At 55.7% G+C, this 26,879-nt stretch overlaps 1 protein-coding gene across 1 annotated transcript; it reads left to right on the top strand.

The window, feature by feature from the left end:
- Nucleotides 1-358: 358 nt before the first annotated feature.
- LOC141967962 (fas-binding factor 1 homolog) lies at nucleotides 359-13,837 on the top strand (the record flags this gene model as incomplete). Its single annotated transcript, XM_074922242.1, has 26 exons — nucleotides 359-436; nucleotides 972-1,022; nucleotides 1,162-1,249; nucleotides 1,809-1,889; nucleotides 2,603-2,722; nucleotides 3,617-3,761; nucleotides 3,983-4,116; nucleotides 4,482-4,584; nucleotides 4,677-5,078; nucleotides 5,730-5,825; nucleotides 6,083-6,177; nucleotides 6,823-6,881; nucleotides 7,288-7,413; nucleotides 7,592-7,692; nucleotides 8,092-8,265; nucleotides 8,782-8,889; nucleotides 9,173-9,312; nucleotides 9,611-9,726; nucleotides 9,862-9,969; nucleotides 10,368-10,550; nucleotides 10,869-11,045; nucleotides 11,243-11,380; nucleotides 11,482-11,614; nucleotides 11,988-12,100; nucleotides 12,722-12,846; nucleotides 13,579-13,837. Coding segments are annotated over 25 exons (3,153 nt in total), but the record flags the coding sequence as incomplete, so codon positions are not given.
- Nucleotides 13,838-26,879: the final 13,042 nt, after the last annotated feature.

Here is a 26,879-nt window from a genome sequence, read left to right as displayed (position 1 = left end):
TTTCAGAGTCTGTGGATGACCTGCTTGACGACCTCCTGGGATATGAGGTCGGTAAATGGAACCTTCTTTGCAGCTGAAAGGACAGCATGCTTGTCCTCTTGCTGCCCTGCTGAGAGCAGGAGGTGCTGGTGCAGCAGCCAGTGGTCTCTCAGGGGGGAGGAAGCAGCAAGCAGGGTTTCCCCGTGTCAGAGGCCGTTGAAAAGGCCGGCCGTCAGCTTGGGGAGGCCGAGTGAAGTTCATCTCTGGTTAAAAGCCTCTGTGTCCTGTGGGGAGACGGCACATCCCCCTTTGGGGTGCCCAAGTCAGGAATGTGCCTGTGTCCGTCATCCTCCCGTCTCTCTGTCTTGTTTCCAGATGAAAGCCCCATGAATTCTGCGAGGAGTACCTGGAGGATTTCTTCGACAGATTACTTTCAGAGGACGTGGAAGGTGCAGAGGTGAACCTGACTTTTGGGAGAGAGCCTGGGTACCCTGAGGGCTGGGACTGAGGGGGGCCAGGCTTGCCCCTGGTGTCAGCCCAGCCAAGTCAGCAGTGGGATATTGGGGGGAACCATGAGGTGTGGCTGAAGAGGTGACCCCTCTCTGGCCTGGCTTGGGGGGAGCTGGGCCAGGGGAGCGGGTGGATGGCGGGAGAAGGGCTTGCGGGTGCCCTGGGTGAGCTGGAGCAAAGCCGGGGGGCGCGTCGTGCTGCAGCCCAGCCCTGGTGGGCGCTCTTGGGCGGAAGCGCCGCAGGAAGGACCCTCACCCAAAGCACCGGCCTGGCTGTTGCTGACGCCTCTCCCAGAGGCAGTAGGATCTCAGCAGAGGAATCGAGGCACGGGGGGTTTCCGGTGAGGGACACACCAGGAGGAGCTGGGCACGTGTTCTCCCATTGCAAGCAAGGAGGAGATGCGGGGTCTGGAGCACAGAAGCGAGGGGTGAGGAGTTCCCCAAGTGTGCTTGTCTCTAACCTCTACCCTCCTCGGCATGCAGGGATCCAGTGCCTCCGGCAGAGAGCCCCAAGCTCTGCTGCAGAGCCTGAAGGTCAGTGCAAAATTACCCTTTGCCTGAGCCCCGTGTGGGCTGCAGCCGTGGCCTCCAGCACCAGCCTCTGAAGGGAGAAGCACCGCTGAGGCAGGAGTAGCATTCGCCCTGCTCCCGTCGCCGTCCTGTTGCTTTCCAGGACTTGGACGACCTGGAAGTTGATCCGCTGGGAGCGTCGAGAGCCGGTTCTGGGCCAGGGCAGGCAACCGTGAAAGGCCCTGGGAAAGGTGAAAAGGAGATTCTGCTCTTCTTGTGGTAGGCTGGTTCCAGACGAGCAGGGCGTATTTTCTTCCGCAATAGGGAATGACAAGTGGCTTTGTTCCCAAAAGTCCTTTTTGGGGCTGTCCCAGCCATTGTGGCCGTGTGTTGTCCCTGGGTTGATCCCTGGCCCGGCCTCGTGTCGTGCTGTGGTAACATCACTGCCCTCAGCAGCCACAAGAGCCGTGCTGCTGCCTGCCACCAAACGCCACTTGGCAGTTGCCTGGTGCAGGTCAGAGACCAGGGATCTGCTTGGTCTGTGTGGAAGGAGAGCCAGGGGGTTGTGGTGAAGATGTGCCTGTCCCCAGCCTGTCCTGCTCTTCCCCAAGGCCTTTTCTCCTTCTCTGCCTGCAAGGAGGCCCCTCCAGAGAGGTTGCCACCCCACAGGGCCATGAGGGGACTGACTGTGTGTCCCGGGATGTGCTTTTAGGGACGGGGTCTGCCGCCAGAGAAGTGACCTTTGGCCAGGGTGGGAAAGGGACATCTCTGCAGGACCTTGTCTGTGAGAGCTGTGGCCTCTCTTTGCAGGAGAGTCTGGACCTGCGATGGAGAAGAAGCCTCTGTCGTCCTTCGCTGCTTCCCGACAGTACAGGAAATTTAACTTTGAAGGTAGGGTGTCACTTCCCTTCAGCGCGTGGTTGTGTGGGGGCAGCTGGGGACTCTGTCCTTGCTCTTTGCCCGTAGCTTGCCTCTTCTGTCACCCAAAGGCTCGGCTGGTTAATGACATAGAGCGTCCTTCACCCCTGCGATGCCCGTGCCAACCTCATCCCTTAGAGGTGACCAAAGGCAGAAAAGAAACAAGACTGCTCGGTGTTGGAGGCCCTCCCCAGGGTGGGGCTGGGAGAGGATTCCTGAGGGCGTTTGCTTTTTCAGCCCTGCTTTGGTTTTTAATGCCTGTCTGTAGCACTGGGAGACCCTTGTGTCGGGGAGGGGGGGATTCTGTCCCCCTTCCCAAGACGGGAGCCGGTTTCCTGGCACAGCTGAGATCTGGCTGTCAGAGCCTGTGCTTTACCTGAGGTCAGCATCTGTTCCAATCACTAATTGGCTTGGGGTGATGGAGGTGGGCTTTCTCCTCCCCTTTGTTATTGCCTAAAGAGTAGTCAAGCGTTAAAGCACCCCACTGCTGAGACACTCGCGGGTGTCCCAGGTCTGTGCAGAGTCTGCGTTCGTGGCTTTGGGCAGAGATGATCTCCTGTCCCCACGTGCACGTGGTGGGGAGCGGTGTTTGGCTGAGCACAGAGGCGTCGTTCTCAATAACCTTGGTTTTGTTGATTTGTTTGTTTTGATTGTTTTATTTTCTGCCCCTACGGGGTAACTGCCAGATTTAGATGATCCTCTGTCGGGGCTCTTGTCTGATGAGGAGCAGGATGCTCCCAAGAAGCCAGCTCTGACAGGTGCCGAAAGCATCCCTGAGATGCAAGGGAAACAGAGCAAGGAGCAAGGTGAGCAGGGCTGCTTGATGCATCCTCTTTGTATTAAATGAATCAGCAGCCTGGATGAGTTTGTGTGATGTCCGAAGGTTAAAGGAAAGCCAGCTAGTGGCATCTCTCGTTAACCAGTATGGCCCTTTAGGGAGCAGCTTCGTAGCAGGGTTACAGGTGGTAACAGCTCCCCGAGTGCTCGACATTTGCAGTGTGCTAGAGGTCACAGAACTGACTTTTCCTTTCTGGGACTGGAGTCTCAGATCTTCCCTTGGAGCTCATCCAGCCTGTTCTGCACACTGCCAGAGGAGAACCAGTGTTCTGGGTCAGGGTTTGGGTGGCTGAGGGCATTGCTGATGCACCCCAAAGCACAGTTGCACCTCTGGGTGGGATCCAGCTGCAGTGTGACCGTGTTACGGGCACTCGTGACTCCTGTTGCTGCAGCAGGGATGCCAGTGGGTCTGGTAGTCCCCTCAAACCTCCTTTCACCCTGAAAAATCTTCTCTGGACACGGGTAGCTGCTGGTGGGTTGGGGCAAGGACTAAGGTGCATTGGTGGAAGAGGGACTTGGGGCGAAGGCGGGGAGGAATTCTCCGAGTGGAAACTTGCAAAGCTGAAGAAGCTGCTGGTGTCCCCCCGAGCTGGAAGCCTCAGTGTCAGCGACACCCAGCAATGTCCCATCAGTGGCCACGGAGCAGGCGGTAGTTTGTCACTTGCTGTGAGATTTGGTCACTGAAAAGAGCTATTTAAAAGTGACTCTGTAAATGGTCCTGAGAGTTGAGAGCAGTCAGGGCTGCTCTGATCTCTTGCTGGGGGGAAAAAAAGAAGGAGGAAAAAAAAAAAAAAGGGAGACAAGCCCCCAAGCCTAGCTCAAAACCTCTTACCATGTGTGATTCTCTCCCTCACCCCCCCCAGAGCCACGCGCAGCCCAGACGCCCCTGCGCACCGCGGCCCCAACGTGGAGGAGGAAGGAGATCACCTTTGACGAGGACATCACCGACCTGATGGATGCCATTGGACTGGGCAGCAGCCCGGGAAGAGATGGCAAGAAGGCAGAAGAGTAAGGGCAGTGCAGGGGGGCGGGAATAAAGGAGGGGATGGCTTGTGTCTTGAGATGGTGCCACCATGGTGGGTGGGGGATGCTGAGCTTGTGCCTGTGGGTCTGCGCAAGGGGCAGGAGCAGCCTTGTGTGGCAGAGAAGAGCCAGAGCAGGCTGGCAAGGCTGTGTGAGGAGGAAGAGCCCTGCCTCTGGGAGAAACCCATCTGCCGCTGTGTCCCCAGCAGAGAGGAGGTCCGGCCAGCCCGCGCCGTGCTGGACGAGTTGCTGGGACGAGGCTCCGCGTCCAGAATCCTGGAAGAGCCAGGCCTGGGAGAGCGCAGGGAGGTCGCACAGAAGTACCACCAGAAGCAGCCGGGTGAGCAGAGCCAGGGATGCTGGGAAGGGCTGCAGAGGTGGCAGCACTGGCTTGGGCGAGCGAGCTCGATTTGTACTGCCCTTGCAGGGGAAATGCCCTTTGTGCCCTTGCGGCAGCTTGGCAGCCTTTGCACAGGGTCTGTAACTCGGCTGCCTTTGGCCGTGGGCTGAGTCCCAACAAAAGTTTTCCCCAGCCGTGCTGAGGAGACCCCTTGCTGTCCGGTTTCTGGGCACGAGGTTTCCAGCGGTGTTTTCCCGGAGGCAGCAACATCAGTGGGAATTGCAGGGCGGGAGGAGGAGGAGGGCTGGAGTCTTTGCAGCCGGCTGCTCCTCTGGGTGCTGAGTCAAGGCCACTTGTCTGAACAGAGAAGGAAGAGGGTTGGCGCAAGGAGGATTTTGTGTTTGGAGCTTACCAGCCCTCAGTGGCCTCCACAGCCAAGGGCCAGCCGGCAAGAAGGCAGCCTGTGAGGTATTGTGCTCTCTGTGTCTGTAGCTCCAGGCACCGGCCATGCTGCCCCTTCAGCGGAGCGGGCAGGGTCCCCGGTGTCCCCTTGCGGGCAGGGATGCAGCTGCTTCTCCTCACAGCAGGTTTTCAGCCGAGAAGAACAGTGAAGTCAAAGCAGAGCCCCTCTCCAAAGCTCCCCCGTTAGCCAGCCAGAGGCCCGTGCAGGGCCGCAGGAATCGAGGTGACTGGCGGGGCTTGAAAGACAAAGACATTCTGGATTTGGAGCTGTCATCTCCACCGAAGGCCAGTCCTGCAGCAGCTGGGCGGCCCGGCCCCGCCAGACAGCTCCCGGCTGGAGAGGAGGCAGCTGCTAGACCTGCCCCAGTGGAGGAGGAGGAGGACTGGCTGAGCGCTGCCTTATCACGCAAGAAAGCCCAAGCGCAGGCGAAGGCCCAGCAGAGGAGCGCCAAGCCCTCGGAAGCCCCAGCTGAAGGGCTGAATCGCCGCTCTCCTGTCAGGTAAAGGCACGGTTGACTGCCGCAGCGCTCCCGTCTGTTCCGCATGTGGTTGTCCAGCAGGGGCTCTCAGAAACCCTGGGCTCCGATCTGAGAAATCAGTTTGAAGCACTGTCTTGTCTCAGGTTGGGGTAATAATGTGGGGCTGTGTCCCAGTGATCCAGCCCGCAGTGCCCTCACAGCTCGGGGCTCTCCTTGCGGTTGTAGCCAAGAGGGCACCCAGTGCTGTGAGTCCCGCAGAGCTGTCCTGGATCAGCACCCCCCCACGAGCTCCTCCCCGTGCTCCTGGTTCCTGCCTTAATTGCCCGCCCTTCCTCCTCGTTGAGGCAAAGGCTCTCCTCCAGCTGAGTTGGCAGGGACCCAGGTCCAGACTTGTGCCACTGAAGGGGAGTGGGAAGCGAATTGGGGACAGAGAGCCCCGTGGTGTGGGCAGGGCTGTGTTAGGTGGGGCTGCTGCTGCCCAGGGGAAGGGGGTGGATGCAGCAAGGAGGAGCAGCGTGGAGGGAGGTTTTGAGGTGTCTTTGCTCCCCCTGCAGCCCAGAGGCTGAATCCTGGCTCATCTGAGTGGGACAGAGGCTTTCCCCTGCCAGGCAGGAGCTGGCGTTGTGGGGAAAGGATCTTGTCTTTCCTCGCCTCCTTGGCTCTCCCCCATAGGATGCTTTTTGCTTGCAGCCGGCCAGCAGCCTCCCCAGGAGCACGGCCACAGGCAGCCGCCGTGCAGGCCGAGGCAGTGAGCACAGACAGCTCCAGGTAAGGCTGCCTTCGCCTTTCGGGCGTCCTCCATGGGAGGGATGTCCTGCAGAAAGCAGCTGTGTGTGGGAGACGGGGCAACGGGGAGCGCTGGTACCCAGCGGGGGGATCACGGTGCCCTGGCACCTCTGTAAGCGGGAGGGCAGGTGGCTCTGAAGTTTAAAAACTCCAGGCAGTGCTGAGCAGGAGAATGTCTGGGCGCCTCTCCCTGAGCTGCGGCACTGCTGTGCATCACCCGTGTCTCTGTGCCCACGCAGGCCACCGCTCCCCTGGCTCAGCACCGCGGAACAAGGCTCAGCTCAGCCGTCGGAGGCAGCACAGTGGGATCCCTCCGGAGATGCCAGCGCCCCAGGTGCGTTTTGTGTGGTTGTCGAGTTTGGGCAGCAGAATGCAGAGAGGGTCCCCCCCGGCCCTGCAAGAACAACCAGGCACAAAAAGGCCAGAGCCGCAGCATCGCCCTTGTCCATGTGAGCGCTGCCCGGGCTTTGCCCAGCCGTTGCTGGAGGGGGCTGCCAGGCTGCAGGATGCCACCATGCCCGTGTTGTGGCGTGGTGGGGACAAGGTGCCGGGGCACACTGAGCTCCACTTTTCGTGCTGTCCCTCGTCTCTCCCTCTTCCCTCCTGCTGCCCCAACCCTCGTGCCACTAGCGCTGTGTGCTGGCAGACCCCCTCCTGCCCTAGGCTGAGGCTGAGCACCACTCGAGAGGCCACTGAAAGTGGCTGAGGGGACCCAGCCTCCTCCCTGGTTGATGGAGATGGAGGAGGAGCTGTGCTTTTCCCCCAGACTTAATCTGCAGAGCAGAGTCCCCACCAGTGTGCGTGGGGTGGGGTAGGAATGCGGGTCTGGGTGAGCCTGTCTGAGCCTCTGTCCCCATCCCCAGCTGCCAGAGTGTAGCAGGACCCTTCTCGCTCTGCCAAGGAGACCCAGGCCCTCATCCTTGTGGGAGGGAGTGGTTGCCCTTGGCCTGTCTGAATCACAGACTTGTTCCCTTTTCAGTCCCTGCAGCCTTGTACCCGGGAGAGCAGGAGACACAGGGCCCTGCCCCGCTGGCTCAGGTAGGTGTGCTGGGCCTGTGCCCCCGAGAGGTGCAGAATCGGGGTGGTGATCGTGAGCCCTCCCCTGCCAGCTCAGGGTCACCCAGCCCTGTCTGTGCTCCCTGGGCAGGAGGATGGCTGTACCCTGCTTTGCATCCCTGGGAGCCTGTGTTGATGCAGGCCAAGGCTTTGGAGAGCCCCGAGATGCCCCGAGTTGTATTTGTGAGGCCATAGCGTGTGTGCTGTGGCTGCTTTGTAAATCGTGTGCATTGCAGCCCTGCATTGCCTGCGCAGTGTTGAGAGAGCTCCCCAGGCACAGGCCGGGCAGAGCTGCCCGCGGGGCACGTGCCTGCCTTTAGGGGCTGATGGCCACAGCACAAAGCCCCGGATGCTGAAGGGCCTGTGTCTTTTATCTGTGTCCCTGCAGGCAGAGTCTCCAGGCCTGGGCTTGCTGCATGAGAGGAAGCTGGGGGCTCCCGCGGCCCAGCTCCACGAGGGCTGTCGGGCAGCGCTGTTCCGTGCCCAGGCCCGCGTAGCAGAGTTGGAGAGCCAGGTGAGCCCCATGGCCTGCTGGATGGGGGAGCAGGAGCCACGCCTGCTCCCAGTGGCATCAGGGGCACAGGCAGAGTGGAGGAAGCTGCCCGTCCAGAGAAGGCTGCGGCCAGCAAGTGCTGCTGTGGGCGCTCTGTCCCTTGGGCGGCACAAGGACCTTCTCCCCGGGTGCCCGGCAGGTGCAGACATTGGAGCTGGCACGGGCTCAGGACAAACTCTTGCTGGAGATCCTCCGGCAGCGGCACCAGGAGGACCTGGATCTCCTCGACAGCACCCACAGGTACCCAGAGGCGAGAGCACGTGCTCCCTTCCTTTGAACGGGCCTTGCCTACAGCCCTGTCCCTCTCCCCGGGGGGGGGAGCGCTGGGGCGCTGCCCAGATCCGTCCCTGGGGCGGGCAGGCCCAGAGCCGTGTGGGTGTGGAGCTGGTGTGGGCAGAGAGGAGCCCCACAGATGAGCCAAGGGCAGGGTTTGCTCTCACCCACCCTGTCCTGTGTGGCAGAAGGAGGAGGAGCTGTTCCCAGGGCCAGCATGTCCCCAGGCAGGGCTCAGGCTGCGGAGAGCCACGTGTTTCCCCGCACCCCCAGCGCCGCCGCTCTGCTCTGCAATCCCCGTGTGAGCTGTGGGTGGAGAGGGCCGACTGCTGCCCTGAAGGTAACGCTGCTTCTTCCCGCGGGCAGGAGCCAGGTGAAGATGTTAGAGGAGACCTGCAGGCAGCGAGAGCAGAGGCTGCGGCAGGAGAAGGAGCAGTTGGTGGCTCAGCTCCAGGGGCAGAGGCAGGAGGCGGAGCGGGAGCGGGCAGAGCTGCTGGCACAGCACTTGGCCGAGCTGGAGCATCTGCGAGAGCTGCAGAGGTGAGAGTGGCACGAGCAGCGCAGGTGTGGGGCCGGTGCTGCTGGTTGTGGCAGAGGAACTGGGGAGTGGTTTGGGGCCAGGGTGACAGGAGCCTCCAGAAGCACTGGGCTGTGGGCAGTTGGGCGGCGTTTGGAATGGGGATTTGCTTTGTAGCCGGACAGAGGGAGACGTGGCTGGAGACGTCCTTTCCGAGTGAACGTGTTGTATCGTGCAAGATGCTGAGCCCAGTGTTTTATCTCCCCCAACCCCCTTTTATCCCGGTCAGTGAGTCACTGCTGCCCACACACTGGGGGTCAATGAGAAATCAGTTTCTAGTGGAGAAGCCCGTCCCCCCCAGCTGTGGTCCGTGCCCAGTGCGGATGCCTGTCAGTGGATGCCCTGGGACAGAGCCCCGTGCCAGCTCAGCTCCTGGGACCTGGTTCCCAGGCCCTTGACCAAGCCTCGTCCCCACTGCCTGTCCTGGGGAGCCCCAGTTTGTAACAGCCCGTGGTGGGCTCCTTGCCCGTGTCCTGCAGGGTGTCTGTGCAGGAGCTGCGCAGAGAGCACGAGCAGCAGCTCCAGCAGCTGAAGTGTCTGAAGGACCAGGAGGTTGAGGCGGTGACCAGCGCCACTTCGCACACCAGGTACCGATGGCTGCCATTGTGTCCCTGCGTTGGTCCCTGGCCACGGTGTTCCCTGTGCTCCAGGGAAGCAGCCTTGGACCGTGGCACCAGAGGCCACCCCCTCTCCCAGCCCCTGCCTCCAGGGACGCTGAGCTCTGCTGATGCAGGAATACTGCTCTGCTCTGCCCCAGAAGGGTTCGGGGCAGGGCTGCCCGTCCCTTGGCCCACCACACGTCCCCCTCTCCATCGTGGGGAGATGAGGTGTGTCCCCCCGGGGTGACCCTCCCCTCGCTGCTCTCTGCAGGACTCTGAACGGTGTGGTGGATCGGATGGAGAAGTTCTACGGCACCCTCTGTGATGTTTTACGGAAGGTGGAGGCCACACAGCAGACGACCTCCCAGGAGCTGGCCATGGGGACGCAGAAGCAGGAGAAGTATCTCAAGGGTATGTCTGCCATTCCTCTGCGCCAAAATGGCCACGGGGTCCCCGCCGGGGCTGGGGACACCCATGAAATGGGGAGAAGGTGCTCCGAGTCAGGCAGAGGCCTGGATCCAAGGCTGGCAGAGCCTTGCCTGCCTCGGTCACTGGGCTTCTCAGGGTCTTCCCTTTCCAACATGGTGTCCTGGGGGATGTGCGGAAGGTGCTGAGCACAAGCGCGTGCAGTTTTTCTGTGAATACGGGGTAGACAGAGTGGGGCTTCCCTCTTCGTGCTGCTCATGGCCCCGCTGCTGCCTCTCCCCAGAGCTCCAGGACAGCCTGTGTCAGCAGCAGAGGGAGGCGGAGGAGGATGGGTGCCGGTTCCGGGAGATGGTGGCTAAACTGGAGGCCAGGCTGGATGAGCAGACTGGGCTGCTGGAGGTGAGCCCGCCCTGTGCCCTCTGCCCAGCTCAGCCCTCCTGTCTGGGGATGGGCCGTGGGTCTTGCCCACTGGCGGTCCCTGGGCTGGATGGAGCCTGCGAGTGGCATCTGTGTCTCCTCTGTGTCTGAACCCAGGAGCACCAGAGGTTGCTGGCAGAGCGCTCCAAAGTGGAATCGCTGGAGGAGGCGCAACAAGCGCTGACCCAGCAGCTCTTGGAGCGAGTGGAGCTGGAGAAGGCGAAGGTGAGGTGGGGCGGAGATTTCCAGGTGCTTTTCTCAGGTCCTGTGAGTCTGAGCGGGGCTGCGCTGCGGCGTGTGGTGGAGGAAAGAGGTGGGTGCTGGGCGGCAGCGTCCTTCCTCTGCCTCCTCAATCCCACACCCAGCTGTGTGGCGAATCGCCCTCAGATCAACCCTCTGGCACACGGGTGCGAGAGGCTGCCGTGTGCGTGCACGGCGCTGCGGCTTCTGGAGGAGCGTGGGGCCAGAGCTTTCCGCGCAGGGTTCCTGCCAGGCGCCGGGGGCTTGAAGCAACCTCTGGGTGTTGGCCGAGGTTCAGTGGCAGAGGTGGGTTTAAAGGAGAAAAACGTTCCAGCAACTGGGACTTAGTGCTTTCTCTCTTCCTCTCTGGCGACGCTCTCCAGAGCGCGGTGCTGCAGGAGCAGCTGGCGGTGACGCGGCAGCACGCGGGGGAGCCGCAGAAGCTGGCGGCCGAGCGGGCTGAATTTGACGCCCAGCAGCAGCCGCCGCCGAGCAAGGAGCAGGCCACGGCCCGAGCGCTGCCCGTGGCCTCTGAGGGAGAGGGCCCCGTGAGGAGCATGGCCAAGGTACCGCAGCAGAGCCCCTGCCCAGGGCCTCCAGCACCCGCTTGGCAGGCTGCCGGGTGGGTCCTGCCTACAGGGCAGTCGTCGAGTTGTTGGAGGCAGAGACATCGCTTGGGGTGGTGAGAATGAGGCTGTTCCGGGAAGAGCCCGAGGCTGGGGGGTGAGGGTGCTGCTGGAGTAGCTAGTGGAGTTGCTCTGCGCCCCAGACGGGCACACACGAGAAGCTCCTCAGGGGCAGATGTTTCCCATCTCTTGGAAAGACACGAGAGAGCATCCAGGACGGATCGGGTCATGCGCTGGTTTCCCCTGTGCCCATCCTAGGAGTGGGCCAAGGTGAAGATGCGGGCCCACACGCTGAGAGCCCAGGAGGAGCAGTTGGCGAGGGAGAAAGAGCTGCTGGACAAGCTCTGCCAGGAGCTGAAGGCAGAGAGGGAGAATGTGCATGAGGCTGCACTGCGCGTCCGGCTGCAGGAGGAGGAGATGAGAAGAATGACCAAGGTAAGCGGAGCATCTGCGCTGCCGTTGCCAGCTGCGCACGGGCTGGCAGCAAAGCTGGGCTTCCACTGCCCTCCCAGAGCAGGGAGGGAAAGCCTGTTCTGGAAGAAGGGGAAGGAGGGGACGCCTGAAGGAGTCCTGCTGGGCCCAGGGCAGCGAGGGTCCCTGTCCCCAGCCTCCCCAGCCGCTCTGCCTTGCAGCTCTCCTCCCAGAAGTACGAGGAAGGGCAGCGAGCCCTGCAGGAGGCACGCAGGGTCGAGTCGCAGGACCAGTCGAGTCTGCAGGCCCTGCAGTGGCAGTTGGAGCAGCTCAGGCAGCAGAAAGAGTGTCTGCACCAGGCAAGTACCCCCTCGGCTTCCCTTCTGGGCCTGGGGCCGCCGTGCCAAGGGCCCGAACCGTTGTCAACATCTTCTCTCCCTTTCTCCCCGGGACGGGGCAGGGTCGGCTGAGCATGGCTCAGCAGAGGAGCCAACTTCAACAGCTGCGCCAGGAGGCGTCCAACAGCCCCACGATGGTGCGGCCCGCAAGGCAGGACTGCAGTGCCCTTCTGACAGGCTCCTCCAGTGTGCCAGGTAAGGCTCTGTGCTTGCTGCTGGTGGGGAGGGACGTGCCGGGGGGCAGCTGCACTTGTACTCCCCTTCTTGGGAGGCTTGGGCTGTGCCCAGGGGCTGTTTTAGTTCCCCTGCGTATCAACCTCAGACGGGAGGAGTTGGCCTCCTCGTCTTGTGAAGGAGCTCAGCGAAGCTCTGAGCCAGGGCAGTGCCAGGAGAGGGCAGAGGGGCCAGGAAGGGAGAGGCTGTTGGGTTAAAGCCCGTTTGCCCTGGGAGCATGGCGAGGACCCTGCTGCAGGGACCCGCAGGCAGCACCCGAAGGGATGCTGTGTTGTCTCCATCTGCGGATCCTCTGATGGTGGCAGCACGACACAGTCGGGCTCCTGTTCCATAGGGAGCCTGGGAGGTGTCGAGGGACTCCAGGCCGCTCTCAAGAAACTCGTGGCCACTGCCAGCTCTGCCGAGCTCAGTGCCACGGTGGCGATGATGAAGTTCCGGGTCCTGCAGGTGAGGTGGTGGGCGACTGGGGTGGGAAGGGGCTTCAAACGTGCTGGGTTGGGAGCAGGGCTGGGTGAAACCTGATTTGAGCCCGGTAGGAGACAGCCCAGGCTGTGGCTAAGATCATTACTGAGCTGTGGGGCTGGGCGGGCTTGTAGAAGACCCGGGCACCTAGAGGAGGGATGGCAGAAGCAAGGACGGGTGGCTCCTCACAGCTGGTCTCAGGCTGATGGACAAGGTCCTCGGCACTGTGGGGTCGCACTTGTCCTCGCCGTGTCCCTGGCTGGGAGAAGCCAGCTGGCCTCTGGCTTCAGGATGTCCCTGTCCTCTCCCGTCGGCCCGCCGATTCCCTGCTGGGTCCTTCCCCAGGCGGGGCTGCTCTTTGAGGCTTCCGCTGTGGGTCTTGCTCAGAGCGTGAGGTTGTGGGCTCGGGGCGGGGGGAGCCCCCACACCCCAGGGGGTGCCACGGGTGGTACCTGCCCACTGCTGACTGCAGGAGGGAGGGTTTGGGATGCTTCCCTCCCTCCTGAGTGACAGCCAGGACTGTCAGCCCCCTTCTGTGGCACCCTCTGATACCTCTTCCATCCACCCCTCTCTCTTCCCTTCCCCTTTGCCCCCTTCCCCTCTCAGAACCGCGCTTACTTAGACGAGGAGCAGCTCTTCCTGGAGTCCCTGAAGAAAGCGCCCTACAACGCCGCTTCTGTGCGAGGCTGAAGTGGTGACGCCCCTTCGGTTCCCTCCCAGGACACTCAGAAGTTAGTTTCACTGCCACATTAATTAATCGGTTGTTCGCTGTGCCAGGTCGTCCACTATTTCATCGTCAGCACAATCCCAGACCTTCTCTTTATGTTCCAGGGTGTTCCGCTTCTTTTCTAGGGTTTGGAGATCCAAGTCTATCCTTGATGAATTTCTCGTCACTAGTGCAGGTTGTCTTGACCATGCTTCAACGTCCCACTTGCCTGAGCTTCCCACCCTCATACTTGTTCCCGTGGGGGCGGTACCTGTAGCCACTGGCATGATCCTTCACCACGGCTACGAGCAGATGTGAAGTGGCCTGTGTCAAGAGCCGCAGTTTGTTTGGCCTCCATTTCTCTTGCCAGTCAGAGAGGGACCTGCGGCTGTTGACTGCCAGCCGCCGAGGAAAGTGGCTGAGCGGGAGCTCCTGGATGCCGCTGAACGTGTGCGGCTCCTCCGCAGCCAGGGAGTTTGCTTTGCTCAGACAGACCTGTGTTTGGTCTAGAGATGCACAGAGCAAGAACAAATAGTAATTCATAGTCTCTCTGTGTAAGAGACTCAGAGCCTCTCTTTTTCTCCTTTATAGAACAGCAACCTTTTCAATACAAAGCAGCAGCAGCCTGAACCTGAGATGGCACAAGTCCAAACTGAGATAGGAGATATTACTAATGCGGCAAGAGATGCTGAAAAAGAGCAAAGGCGGCAGTCACAGATGTGAGAATGTTAATGTGTTCTTCTCTTTGGATTTCCAGGGCTTCCCAGCTCCATTGCTGCAGAGTTAATGTAAATACTCTTGTCATAAGTTGGACAAAGAAACACTCTGTGGGCCTGGCTGAAGAGGCTACGTGTTGGAGGAGGTCAGAGCAACACAGAACTTTCCTGCAGATGGATGAGTTATTGGGGCTGTTGTCGTCATAATGAGCTAAACCCCCATTTAGTCGGTCTAAACCAAAGAACTTTCATTACTGCTGCATGAAAATGTAAACCAGAATAAAATCCTGCAGTACTGTAACCAGTAGTGTCTAACGTATTTAAATACTTATCTCTTCAAATTCCTATTTAAGAATGTTTCAAATGGAATTGTGAATTTCCATTCAAAATTGGTGCTATATCCTCCTGTGCAAGGCCAGTGAAGCTCAGCCAGGCACTAGGGCTGTTGTATCGTGGAAGCCAACCTGCTACTGATTTGTGATGCACAGGATCAGAGCAAAATCTTCACACTTAAAAACACTATTTGAAGTTAAAATAGAAGGAAAACTTCTCCACTTGCTCATGAAAATTAAAGAAAGATTAGATCCTTTGTATCCTGTTTGAATAAAATAGGGCATTATGGTGAATTGTGTGTGTGTGTGTGTGTGCGCGCGCACACACTTTCTAATGCCCTTTTTTTATTCTCACATTTTTCAATTTAGACTTTCTCAGGTATTTTGTTCCCAAAGCACTTTGTTGGATTTTATATTACTTGTGAGTGATGTCACTCAATATTTCACCAAAGCGCTTCATTTGATCATGTAGGAAGGAAACGTTTGAGAGCAAAATAGGTCCTAGATTTGTCTGAAATAGATTGTTTTAAATTATGTTCTGCCTTGTGCTACTGTCCATCTGGGCTCGTGTGGCAATACCAGGGCCTGCAGTAAGACACAGCACCCAGCCTCCATCAGCCTCCACGTGTGCTGTGCCAGAAGCCTTTCAGCTGTGCCATGCCCTGCTCCTAAGCTTCGTCGATAAAGTGCAGATGAAAATCAAATCCTAGAACCGGCTGAGGCCAACTGGAGGAGTTTCACTGAGGCCAGAGGCTGGGTTCTGCCCTTGGGCCACAACAACCCCCAGCAGGGCTACGGGCCTGGGGAGGAGCGGCTGGAGAGCTGCCGGTCAGAGAGGGACCTGGAGGGGAATTGATAATGAGCCAGCAGTGTGCCCAGGGGCCCAAGAAGGCCAGTGGCATCCTGGCTTGTGTCAGCACTGGCCAGCAGGGACAGGGAAGGGACCTGAGCCCTGTGCTGGGCACTGGGGAGGCCGCCCCTCGCTGAGTGGGTTCAGTTTTGGGCCCCATCCCTGGAGGGGTTGAAGAGTCGGGCTGAGCCAGCGCTGAGGGATCTGGGGGAGTTGGGAACGGTCAGGGGGAGGGTCATGGTTGGGCTGGAGGAGCTGCAAGGGCTTTTCCAACCCGGATGGTTCTGGGATTGTGTGTGAGATCCTGTGTGCCAGACACACGTGATTCACCTGACCTAGGATTTGTACTTTGGTGTGTCGCAGGGGAGGCGGAGCTGTGCTATAGATGGGACTCACTGCTGAACACGGCCTTGTCCAAACAAACAGTGCCCTGCTGCAGCCTATTAGTACCTCACTCTGTTGCACTGGATAACCTGAAGATTCGCATCCCTAGTTCAGGCTGCATGGACTATAAATGGTAGCTCAGTTTGAGAGCAAAAACCTTGAGAGTCCAGTGCCAGGCATACTGCCTTGGAACCACTCCAGAAACTAAGGTGGCGTGGCATGGCTTCCCAGGGTGGCAAAGACCTTGTCATGCCTGCAGAGCGCAGCAGAGCCCACTGACAGATCAGTCCATCGATCTGTTACTGTTTGGACTCCAGGAGATCAAAGGCCTCTAACATTTCTCTTTTTTCCACATCTTGCAGAATGTCTGAGGTTGAAAGGGATCTCTGGAGGTCGTTGGGTCCGAATCCTCTCCCACCGTGCTGTCACTCCACTCTGCCCCCCAGCAGAAACACAATGTACACACCCTTTAGAAAGTGTCTGATATTTCATTTGTTCTAGACAAAGCTGATTGCAGTGGATTTTCTAGCACAGATGTTTCTCTCATCCTTGACAGTTCTCCCTGCTGTCTGGGCCTTCATGTTATTCACAGACACAAGCTGAGTTTGTTTGAGGTCTTCATCCTGCTCTCTAAGAAGGGGGTCACAGGACCCTGCCCTGTTTCTTCCTTTATGTGGTTGCCAGTGATCCTGTGATCGCTGACTGAGCTGACTTGTACTGCAAAGTGGACTCCCAGAGTGTAGGTCCAGAATCATCAGGACAGTGTCTGCATTGCTTCGTGCGTTTTCTAGGCTCTGACCTCACAGCCCCTGGTGGGACGTGCTGTTTCTTGTAGGTCCGCTCGGTGGTTCAGTTATACCACAAAGAGGAGTGTCTCAGGGGTCCCTTGCTAAATTTAGATCTGATTATTGCTGCTGGAGTTGTTAGAGTGTACCACGCAACATCCTTTTCTAGTCCGTTGGTGAAAGTTCCTTTTTTTTCTTCAGTTGCAAGATTTAGAGCATCTGATGTTGGGGTGGGAGGTCTGTCAGTTACTCAGTTTCCTTGGCATCCTTTAATAGCTGGAGCATTACAGGACTGCAGGTGAGATGAAAGTTGAGCATCTCGTTTTTGCCTCCTGCATTCAGTTGCACCTTCTTGTGTCCTTGCTCAAATCCACACTCCGGGACACTGATGAGTCGCCGTGTTTCTGAGTCAGTAAGTCTGTGCAAGCATCACACTTGTACAAGGGAATGAGACCGTGAGTCCCTCCATCCCCACCTTTTGTTACTGAATACAGAAGACTTACACATGCATGTGGAGACGTGGAGGGCCCTTACCACCACATATTGGTATCCAAAAAGTGTACTGTCTTTTATATATGAAATGCAGTTTAAAACAGTGTTCTGCTGATTAAGGATACCAGTTAAACTCAGACACCAGAGTGAAAAGAGCAGGCGTATTTTACTGGTGACAACCAAGTAATGTAACAGTGTAATTCAGAAGACATGCAGTAAGAAAGAGCAGAATAGTGCACTTAAAGCAGCAAACAGGAAAATACAGGATAATGCATTAAATCATTACTACACGAGAGAGAGAATGGAGATACATCACCCCTTGCATATATTACCATCCCCCAGCCCCGCAGTGGCTGGGCAGCCCCGGTCACAGCGAGGGTTTGCGGAGCCTGTCCCGGCAAGGGGGAAATCCTACGCGGTGCCTCCACCCGTAGCTGAGGCTGCCAGAGTCGCTGCAAACGGGCCCGGCCTTATAGACCAGAGATCGACAGGCCAGAAGAGCTGGCACCTTTGTTTTGGGCGAAAAATTTCTGGTTTCATTCTCCTGTTGGATTCCACCCAAAGCCTGGCCAGGGCTCAGGGGGGGAAACCAAGGGAGTTTCTAACAAGGCCAAATACCTGGGCTCTCAGCCTTGAACAGGCTGAACAAGGGAAGGTGGATACATTCTCTCCTCACTCCTGATTATATTCTGTCTAAGCTGCATCTCTCACTAGCGAGTTTACAGACTTTGTTAATGATTACAGACTAAGTTAGCAGCTCCGGCTTGGGGCCTGTTGTTCAGGCTTCAGTACTTCAATGCTTTAGCACTTTTTACATCAGCATAGGTGGTTGTTGTAACTTAGTACAATACCTACTAGCACAAAGGCTATCAGTTATAAAATGTACAGGATTCATCTATAGGTCAGCTCTGACTTGGGCCGGTTGTCCAAGCCTTAGCACTTCAAATAGATGGGGATTTTTGGAACAGTGAACATAGTCAATACTTTCAGCTTCTGAGTGGGTTTAATCTGCAAGTCTAGTTTGGAAATGAGATCTCATTTTGATGGTCCAAACTGTGAATCCACCCTCATACCCAGATATTTCTCTGAACCCACTGGGACAACCATGGTTAGGGCTTTGGTTCCTAATCTCAAACCTTCACAACTGAATGAATCAAATGCCAAGGTGCTGTAAAAGACTGTGGCACTTCTTTGCTTGTGTCCTCAAACCAGAGAGCTTGCAGACCGACTCTGCTGTCATCAGTCAAGTCGTTCATTCTGTCCCAAGACCCGGGAAGCAGAGCATCTGCAAACACCAGTACAGGGACTCTGTTTTGCTCAGATAATTAACTATTGCCCTCAGATTCCTAGTCTGAGACAAGCAGAACTATTGCCAGGTTGAGCAGGGTTTGGGGTTATTGATTTCTCCTCTTACCTTGTTCTCCAGAGGTCTGTGAAGTATTGCCCTAGTTACAATTGGGTTTCCGTATTTCCTTAGGAGTGTTTGATAATGATCATTGGCCTACGCTTTCCTATCACTCTATCCAGAAAGTAACCTCATGAAATACTGGGTTGATGAGCTGAAAGGTCTTCAGCTTGTCTGAAAAACCTGGAACGTTGATAAACCTTCTCAGTCAGTCTAGCCATTAGTTTCCCCCAAAACTGTCACCCACACCATGAAACTTTCAAGAGATGCCTCCATCCACTGTTACAGGCCTGTGATTTGGGGGAATCAGAATTGACTGTTAGCTTTTCACACCAACCGGAACAGATCTGGATGTGTTGCTCTTTTGCTCTCTGAAGGGATAACTTCTGTTTCAGCTCCTGCCGCCTGGAATCAGCGCTTTCCCCAGAGACTGCCAGCATCTTGTTCCCAGCAGCTCATTGCACACTGCTGTGCTTCAGGATCCGATCAAGAGTCCTGCTTTGCTCTCAGGTCATGTCATTGAGCTTGGCCCACAGTGTCAAATGACTGGTTGCACAGTACAATGATCTGCTTCATAGACCTACAGAATAAAGAGCTGTAATTTGCTTAGGAGTAGCTGTGCAAAACCAGTGGGAAATTGCTAACTGCTAGGAAAGTATAGCAAGCCTAATCAAGGTCATTAATCATTCCAGAGTAGGCAGGCATCATCTTGGATATGTCATGTAAGCCTCCCAGCCCTCTTTCCCACTTTTGGTACCAAATTTGTTGATAATTCTTGGCCCAGCTACACAGTCCCTGGTCTTCTGAGATTCTTTCCCACCTGCTCAAGCAGAGTGGGCAGAGCAGAGCAGAGCAGCCCCAGCAGTCCCTGGGGAATGGGGATCTGCAGGGATGTGGCTTTAGCAAGATAATCACCACCCTCACACCACCAGCTCCTTTTTCCTGGCAGCGGAACTCTCTCCCATTTCAAAAAGGGGAATTCACTTTCTTTTGGTTTCATGCTTTGGCTCTGACTCATGACAAGGTTGGTTGAATGGCAAGTGGGGGAGCCTGGTTTTCCCACCTGGAAGCCTTGAGTCCCCAGGTTGACTGTACATGTAAGCCACGGTGCCTGCATGGGCATAAAGTGCCATCAGTCTGGCTAGTTTGGAACTGAGGATCCTTAGAGCATAACTACAGAACTGGGCTCAGGGCCTGCTGGTAGCAATGCAGCTCTGTGGAAGGCCTGTGGTCTGCTTTGTGTGCTGCCAGTTTCGTGCAATAAGAATAAAACAAATTAAAAGAAGTGCATGGTCATAGTCACAAAACTTCACAGGCCAAGTTACTGCAAGGAAGCTTAGCCCATGCTGAGCCATGATGGTTCAGGGCAGCACCAACGGGAGCACTCCGCTGCTGGAGAGCCTCAGAGGAGCACATAGCCCTGTCTGACCCCCCCATCACACAGCCTGACACACCAGGGAGAAGGTTTTAAGATCCTGGTCGAATCTAACAACTGGCAAGGCTGCTCTACAGGAGCCTGAACCTCATCACATGACGCCAAATGGGGGAGTAAAGCCTTTCTCTTTATCTCCAGCCTGCTCTTTAAGTGAGCAGCTGAGGAGGGGCTGTTGGCACTGCCCACACCCAGTTGTACTGTCTTGTGATAGACACAGGGAGATGCCCAAGTAATGCGGAGGTGCCTGGCAAAACCAGGCTCCTGGGGGTTGTAGGAGGAGTCAGTTTGATTTACTAGGCTGCTGGGAAAATAACTTGACCATGAATGAATCGTTGTGGTTCTGGTCTGCCAGCTGAATCAACTGAGTTTTCATCTGCAGGAGTGCTAGATGTGCTTGGGAAGGGCTCAGAAGGCTGGGACGGTGCCAAGAGGCCTTCTGCCAAGAGCTAGCATCAGATCCATCCCCTAAGGGTGTGAGATTGCACTTAGTGGCCGCACATTCCATACCCTGACCACTTGTTCCTGCCTGCTAGCACTGCTGCTGTGCATCAGTCCCGCTGAATGCGGAGTCCCGAGAGAGACTGACATGGCCAGTTAATCCAGGTGGAAAGCTTTTCTGGGAGAGTGTTTCTTTTTCCCCAGAGACCCTAATGTGCAGATCTGTTTTTCACAAGGCAATGAAAATGAAACAGAAACAAAAAATAAATGAGACATAAGAATAAATTGGAATTAAACAAATCCATACCGGAACAAGAAAGAGGATGTTAAAAGGATGGGAACAAGCCTGGGAGAGCATTTTTTATGGCTGGGAAGACTAAAAAGGGCCTCTCAAACATCTGTGATGCTGACGAATCTTTCAGAGATAGGGAGCTTCAGGTGGTAAGAGGTGAATGCCCTCCTGGCTGCAAAGGATTAGTGTTTCACTTGCATGCCGTTACACACCCTCTGGTATCGCTCTAGCTCGCATGGAGATGGTTGAAAATAAAGCAGGCAGCCGCATGGCCTAAGCTCAGGGACAGGTGCACACCCTCAGGCAGCACTTGCCATGAGCACGGCTGGGCAGAGCTGATGGGACTGAGGCCTGGCCTCACGTCCCCAGCAAACTCGCAGCTCCCTCCTGGCCCCTGCCTCCTGGGCTCTGCGGTCCCAGCAAATCGCCCCTCAGCCTTCACAAGAGCCAAGAGGAGGAGACGAGGCCGCAGAGAGCTTTGGAGGTTGCCCATGCCAGGAGGATCAGCCTGTCACTTGTCCCCCTGCATCCTCAGTGTCAGAAGCTCAAAATAGCCTCGCTCTTGCCAGACTCCTGCGCAGGGTCATGCCTGTTTTTTGTGGATGATACTCTTCCACTAATAGCACTCGAAGACATTCCTCAGCGGGTAGGTTGCCTTCTATATCTCAGCACAACGTGCTGCCATGCAGGAGCTGGGCAACTGTGTTGTGTCCTAAGACGGCAGATGCTATTCTTACTGCAGAGAGACTTGCTGCGGCACAGCCCCTTCCTCAGCTGAAATGTTAAAAATCAGAGTCAGGCCCGAGTAGGCTCTCCCTGGAAAGAGTATAAATCAAGAGTGGCCCCTTTGAAGTCCGTGCGATGGCGCTGTGCCAGCCCAGCGCCTGGGTGCTCGCCATGCCCTCCTGGGACGTGCTGTCCCAGGGGCAACACAGCAGCTGCCCAGGTACTTCCAGCGGCCAGCTGGGGCTCAGTCTGGGGTGGGTGGGGGCACTGCTTACCTTGTGAACCAGCAAAAGCAAGCAATGCCTGTGCATGCAAAAGCCAATTTTTTGCTTATCAGCAAGAGGCCCCAGTGCATGAATCCCCTCACTGTTGAGATAGACAGAGGCAGGGCTTGCTCCAAGCTTGTTCCAGGACCATCAGTGTTGCAAAAAGCCATGTCCCCTCTCTTAGCCAAGCAGAGCAGGAGCAGCCCATGAACATGTTCAGATCAAATACAGATCTGGAGCCTGCGGTGGACGGAGGAAGCAAGCAGCCGATTCGATGTGAATGGTAAAGCAAGCTTCAACTTTATTGCAAGAAATCACACCTTATATAAGCACTAACTATAATCATGCATACTAATCATAAATCTATTGGATACATCCAAAAGGTCACATTATAATATCCCAGCCCCTTGTGGTATTTCGAGTATGTCACAACATCTTCCCTCTTCTGGCTTGATTTTTCCCAAAGGTTGTTCACCATAACAATCAAGGCCGCTCTGTACCCCAGTTTCTTCCTTTGCTAGCGTAACTGTCCTTTGTTAGCATAACTGTACCCTGGGTTTTTCCTTTGTTTACCTCAGATGGCTGTAATCAGCTCCTGCACAGACCCATGTTCTGCAAGCCATTCTCCAACAGGAGCCCCAGTGCATTAAGTGTGATGTGAGCAGCTGCACTCGTCTTCATGCAAGTCTTGTTGCAGAAAAGGTTAATGAGCTGGTATGGGAGAGAGGGTGGAAGTAAGAGTAATCACAGTGCTGAGGTAGGGTTGAAATTGTGCTGAGGAGTGCAGGAAGGAGTCTGAGAGCAGGAAAGCGAGATGGATGTGGGTGCGGAAAGGGATAAGTGATAAGGTGGTAAAGGGTGTGTGGGTGGAAGAAATAACAATTCAGCAGCATTTCCCAAACGCAGGAGCACAAGCTGTATTAGGAGGAGGCAGTGAAAAGCAATACCTTCCCAGAGGCCTGAAGGCTTTGGCTTCTACTGGCAGTCCCCAGCTGGAGTCTGGAAGTCCCCAGACATGGCCAGACCTCAGCTAGCCCAGCCTTCTCCCCAGGCAGCCTGGGGACCCCAGGAGCTGCTGCTCTCTCTGGCACGGAGTAAGTGGAGGGGGACAGTGCAATGTGAACCACGTTTGGAGATGCTGCTGTGGCCCAGCCCACAGGGTCCTAGCTTGTCACCCTGTGTGAGCCCAGCCTGCGGCTACCACCCATGCATATGCTTTCTGAAGAATCTTCTAAGAAAAAAAATACCAACCTCGAAGTGGAAGAGGAGATTGGAGCAGAAGCTAAGTGTCTCTGAGTGGTGCTACCTGCTCCTGCCTGTCCGGGGAGGAGGGGGTGGATAAGTGTACTGGGTCTGGCTGAACTGGGACCGGTTTTCCCCTGTAGCAGCCCTCACGGTGCTGTGGTTTATGCTGGGAGCTGGCAGGGTGTTGGCAGCACCCTGGTGTGGTGGCTGCTGCTGAGCGGTGCTTACACAGCACCAAGGCTCCTTCCGACACTTCCCCCAGTGGGACAGGGTGGGCAAGGTCTTGGGAGGGGACACAGCCAGGACAGCTGACCCGAACCGACCCAAGGGACATTCCAGACCATGTGACGTCTGCTCAGTATAAAGCTGGGAGAAAGGAGGAAGGGGGTGGGGTCACCCTTGGTCCTCCGAGGCAACCACTCCGCGTATTGGAGCCCTGCTCCTGAGAAGGCCCGACAGCGCCTGTCCATGGGAAGGAGAGAATAAATCTGTTTGCTTTTGCTTCCGCGCGCGGACCTTTGCTTCGTTTTGCTTATATTAAAACTGCTTTTGTTTCACCCACAAGGGTTGGTTTATCTTCTTTCCCCTCTTTGCCCTGTTGAGAGAACAAGGGGAAAAGGGCGGGGGGGAAGTGATAGAGCAACTGGGTGGATACCTGGCATTTAGCCAAAGTCAAACCATCACAGTCTATTCTGGTGCCCAACGTGGGGCAAAACAACGGCAGTTTTATATTAAATGTGCTGTAGCTATAGTAGTTATTAAGCAAGAAGCTCTTGTGCTGGTGACGGGCTTGGTTATTGCACTGCTTATCTTTATTTTGTTAAGCTCGGGAACATGCTGCAAGGAATCGGGAACATCATGAGTGGTTTTATTTTGCAGGCTCCCGAGGTACTTAGCCATCCTTATGTTGGCTCATTGATACTCTTTATTAATGCTGTTCGCCTGTTGTGGGTTGTGTGGAGCTCGGTAGGTTTCTGGTGTAAGAGAAGGCAAATTTTGAGTGAATCGGTGCCAAAATGTGCTCTGAGGCGGCCTGTTCCTGGGTGGCAGGGAGAGTGGAAGGAGTTGGGCAGATTCCTAGGATGGTTATTGCCTCCTGTAGCCTGGGATCTCACCCCTGAACAGGCAAGCAACCCCACAAAACTGACACATCACCTGACAGAGGGGTGTCTTGCCTATCCCAATGAGAATGAGCAACTTCTAGCACTTTCCTGGGGCCTGGCCTGTGCTTACCGAGCTGCAGTTCAGCACTCTCAAAGGACTGCGGTTGACATGGGAACTCAAACAATAACAACAACAGCAGAGATTGCCCCAGTAGTAAAAAAGAAACAATGGACAAGGAGAACAACATACCCTCGATTAATAAGGGAGGAGAAAGAGGAGGAAGAAGCTGGTCCTTCAGCAAAGGTATTGGAAGAGGGAATAACAGAACTGAAACAGGAGGCAGAAACTACCCGGTCCCTGACGTCATCAGAACTGCGAGATCTGCGGAAAGACTACTGCCGCCAGCCGGGTGAGCGGATCGCTGCCTGGCTGCTGCGATGCTGGGATAACGGGGCAGATGCTCAACAGCTGGAAGGTAAGGAAGCCCAGCAGCTGGGTTCCCTTGCTAGAAATCGAGGAATTGAAAGGGGAATTGGAAAAGAGACAGCAATTTGCAGTCTGTGGAGACGGCTCCTTTCAAGTGTTAAAGCAAGGTATCCTTTCAAGGAAGATCTTATGGACCACACCCCAGGGAAGTGGGCTACTGCAGATGAAGGTGTCCAGTACCTGAGAGAATTAGCAGTGCTGGAAGTCATCTATGGTGATCCAGATAATGATGAAGCCCCTAAAAATCCAGGGGATGTCCCATGCACACGGGCCATGTGGAGGAAGGTGATTAAAGGTGCGCCATCCTCGTATTCTGCCGGCTTGGCCGCGATGCACTACCCAGAAATGGATGCAGGAGAAGGACTAAGATGTACGCCAGCTGTGGAGGCAGTCTCTTCCTGGCTTCAGAACTTTGAAGAGAGTCTTGGTACCTCCTCATCTCTACGGGCGAGTGCCCTGGATGTTAGGAGCTCCCCAAGAAATCATTTCTCTTCTGTCCCAGTCAGGGGGGAAAGGGAAGCCAAGGCGCATGACACGTGGCAAACTCTGGTTCTTCCTGCGCGACCAGGGGGAGGACATGAGGAAGTGGGATGGTCAACCCACCTTTAAGTTGGAAGCACGTGTACATGAATTGCGAGGAAAGACCCCTGCCCAGAAGAAGACATCCAAGAAGGTTGTTAATGTAGCTGCTGTAAAACCACAAGAAAGTAACCAGCGATCTCCCAGATACAGGAAGACTGAGATCACCTCCCTTGACCCTGAAGAAGGAACCTCGGCCTGGCACAGCAAGAGTCAGACAGTGAATACTCCGACCAAGAACGGGAATAGAGGGCCCCTGCCTCCAGCCAGGAGGAGGAGAGGGATGATCGGGTGTGTTGGACAGTGTGGATTCGATGGCCTGGCACATCAAATCCACAGAAGTACCAGGCTTTAATTGACACTGGGGCACGGTGTACACTAATGCCATCAAGTTATAGAGGGGGAGAGCCTATCTGGATCTCAGGAGTGACAGGGGGCTGTCAAGAACTATCAGTATTGGAGGCCGAGGTTAGCTTGACTGGGGACAAGTGGGAAAAACATCCCATTGTAACTGGCCCAGAAGCCCCTTGTATCTTGGGCATTGACTGTCTCAAGAGAGGGTACTTCAAAGACCCAAAAGGATATCCATGGGCTTTTGGTGTGGCCAGTGTGAATACAGAAAAGGTAAAACAGTTATCTAATGGGCCTGACCTCTCAGAAGATCCTTTTGTTGTGGGACTGTTGCAAGTCGAATTCGAACAAAAGGTGCCAATTGCTATGAGGACCGTGCACCGACGGCAGTATTGTACAAACCGAGACTCTCTGGCTCCCATCCAAGAATTGATTCGTCAACTGGAGAGCCAAGGTGTCATCAGGAAGACACATTCGCTTTTTAATAGCCCAGTATGTCTGGTGCGAAAGTCTGACGGAGGGTGGAGGTTAACAGTAGACTATCGTGGCCTGAATGAAGTGACGCCACCACTGAGTGCTGCTGTACCAGATATGTTAGAGCTCCAGTATGAACTGGAGTCAAAGGCAGCCGAGTGGTACGCCACAATCGACATCGCCAATGCATTCTTTTCAATTCCTTTGGCAGGAGAGTGCAGGCCACGGTTTGCTTTCACGTGGAGGGGTGTCCAGTATACCTGGAATCGACTGCCCCAGGGGTGGAAGCACAGCCCCACTATTTGTCATGGACTAATTCAAACTGCCCTGGAAAAGGGTGATGCCCCTGAACATCTACAATACATTTATGACATCATTGTGTGGGGCAATGAGGCAGAAGAAGTGTTCAAGAAAGGACAAAGAGTAATTGAGATTCTTCTGAGAGCTGGGTTTGCCATAAAGAAAAGCAAGGTCAAGGGACCAGCTCAAGAAACTCGGTTCTTGGGAATAAAATGGCAAGATGGACGCCGTCATGTGCCATTGGATGTTGTCAACAAGATAGCAACTGTGTCTCCACCGACCAACAAGAAAGAAACACAAGCTTTCCTAGGACTTGTGGGATTTTGGAGGATGCATATTCCAGGTTACAGTCAGCTTGTGAGCCCTCTCTATCAAGCGACCCAAAAGAAGAACAATTTTCAGTGGGGTCCTGAGCAGCAACAAGCCTTTGAGCACATCAAACAAGAGATAGCTCGGGCGGTAGCTCTTGGGCCTGTTCGGACAGGACCAGCTGTGCAAAATATACTTTACACATCAGCTGGGGAGCACGGACTCACATGGAGCCTCTGGCAGAAGATACCAGGTGAAACTCGAGGTCGACCATTAGGATTTTGGAGCCAGGGATATCGAGGATCAGAAGCCCACTACACTCCGACTGAAAAGGAGATACTGGCAGCATATGAGGGGATTCGAGCTGCTTCAGAAGTTGTTGGTACAGAAGCACAGCTCCTCTTGGCACCACGGCTGCCTGTATTACATTGGATGTTCAAAGGAAACATCCCTTCCACACACCATGCAACCAGTGCTACCTGGAGTAAATGGGTCGCGTTAATCACGCAACGGGCTCGACTGGGGAAACCCAACCCTCCAGGGATCCTGGAAGAGATCATGGATTGGCCAGAAGGTAGAGATTTTGGAGCGTTGCCTGAGGAGGTGGCTCGTGCCCAAGAGGCACCGCCATATAACGAGTTACCAGAAGATGAGAGGCGTTATGCTCTCTTTACTGATGGATCCTGTCGTGTGGTAGGAAGCCATCGGAAGTGGAAAGCTGCTGTGTGGAGTCCCACAAGACAAGTCGTTGAGGCCACTGAAGGAGAAGGTGAGTCAAGTCAGTTTGCAGAAGTAAAAGCGATCCAACTAGCCCTAAAGATTGCTGAACGGGAGAAGTGGCCAGTACTATACCTCTACACGGACTCCTGGATGGTGGCTAACGCCCTGTGGGGGTGGCTACAGGAGTGGAAGAAGACCAATTGGCAGCGCAGAGGTAAACCCATCTGGGCTGCTGCATTGTGGCAGGACATCGCTGCCCGAGTGGAAAACGTGGCTCTAAAGGTACGTCATGTAGATGCTCATGTGCCCAAAAGGCGTGCCACTGAAGAACATCAAAACAATGAGCAAGCAGACAAAGCTGCCAAAATT

Source organism: Athene noctua, chromosome 18 (genome assembly GCF_965140245.1).
Source record: "Athene noctua chromosome 18, bAthNoc1.hap1.1, whole genome shotgun sequence".
Taxonomy (NCBI): domain Eukaryota; kingdom Metazoa; phylum Chordata; class Aves; order Strigiformes; family Strigidae; genus Athene; species Athene noctua.
Note: the sequence above shows the minus strand (reverse complement) of the source record. Positions and strands in the feature narration are given on the sequence as shown.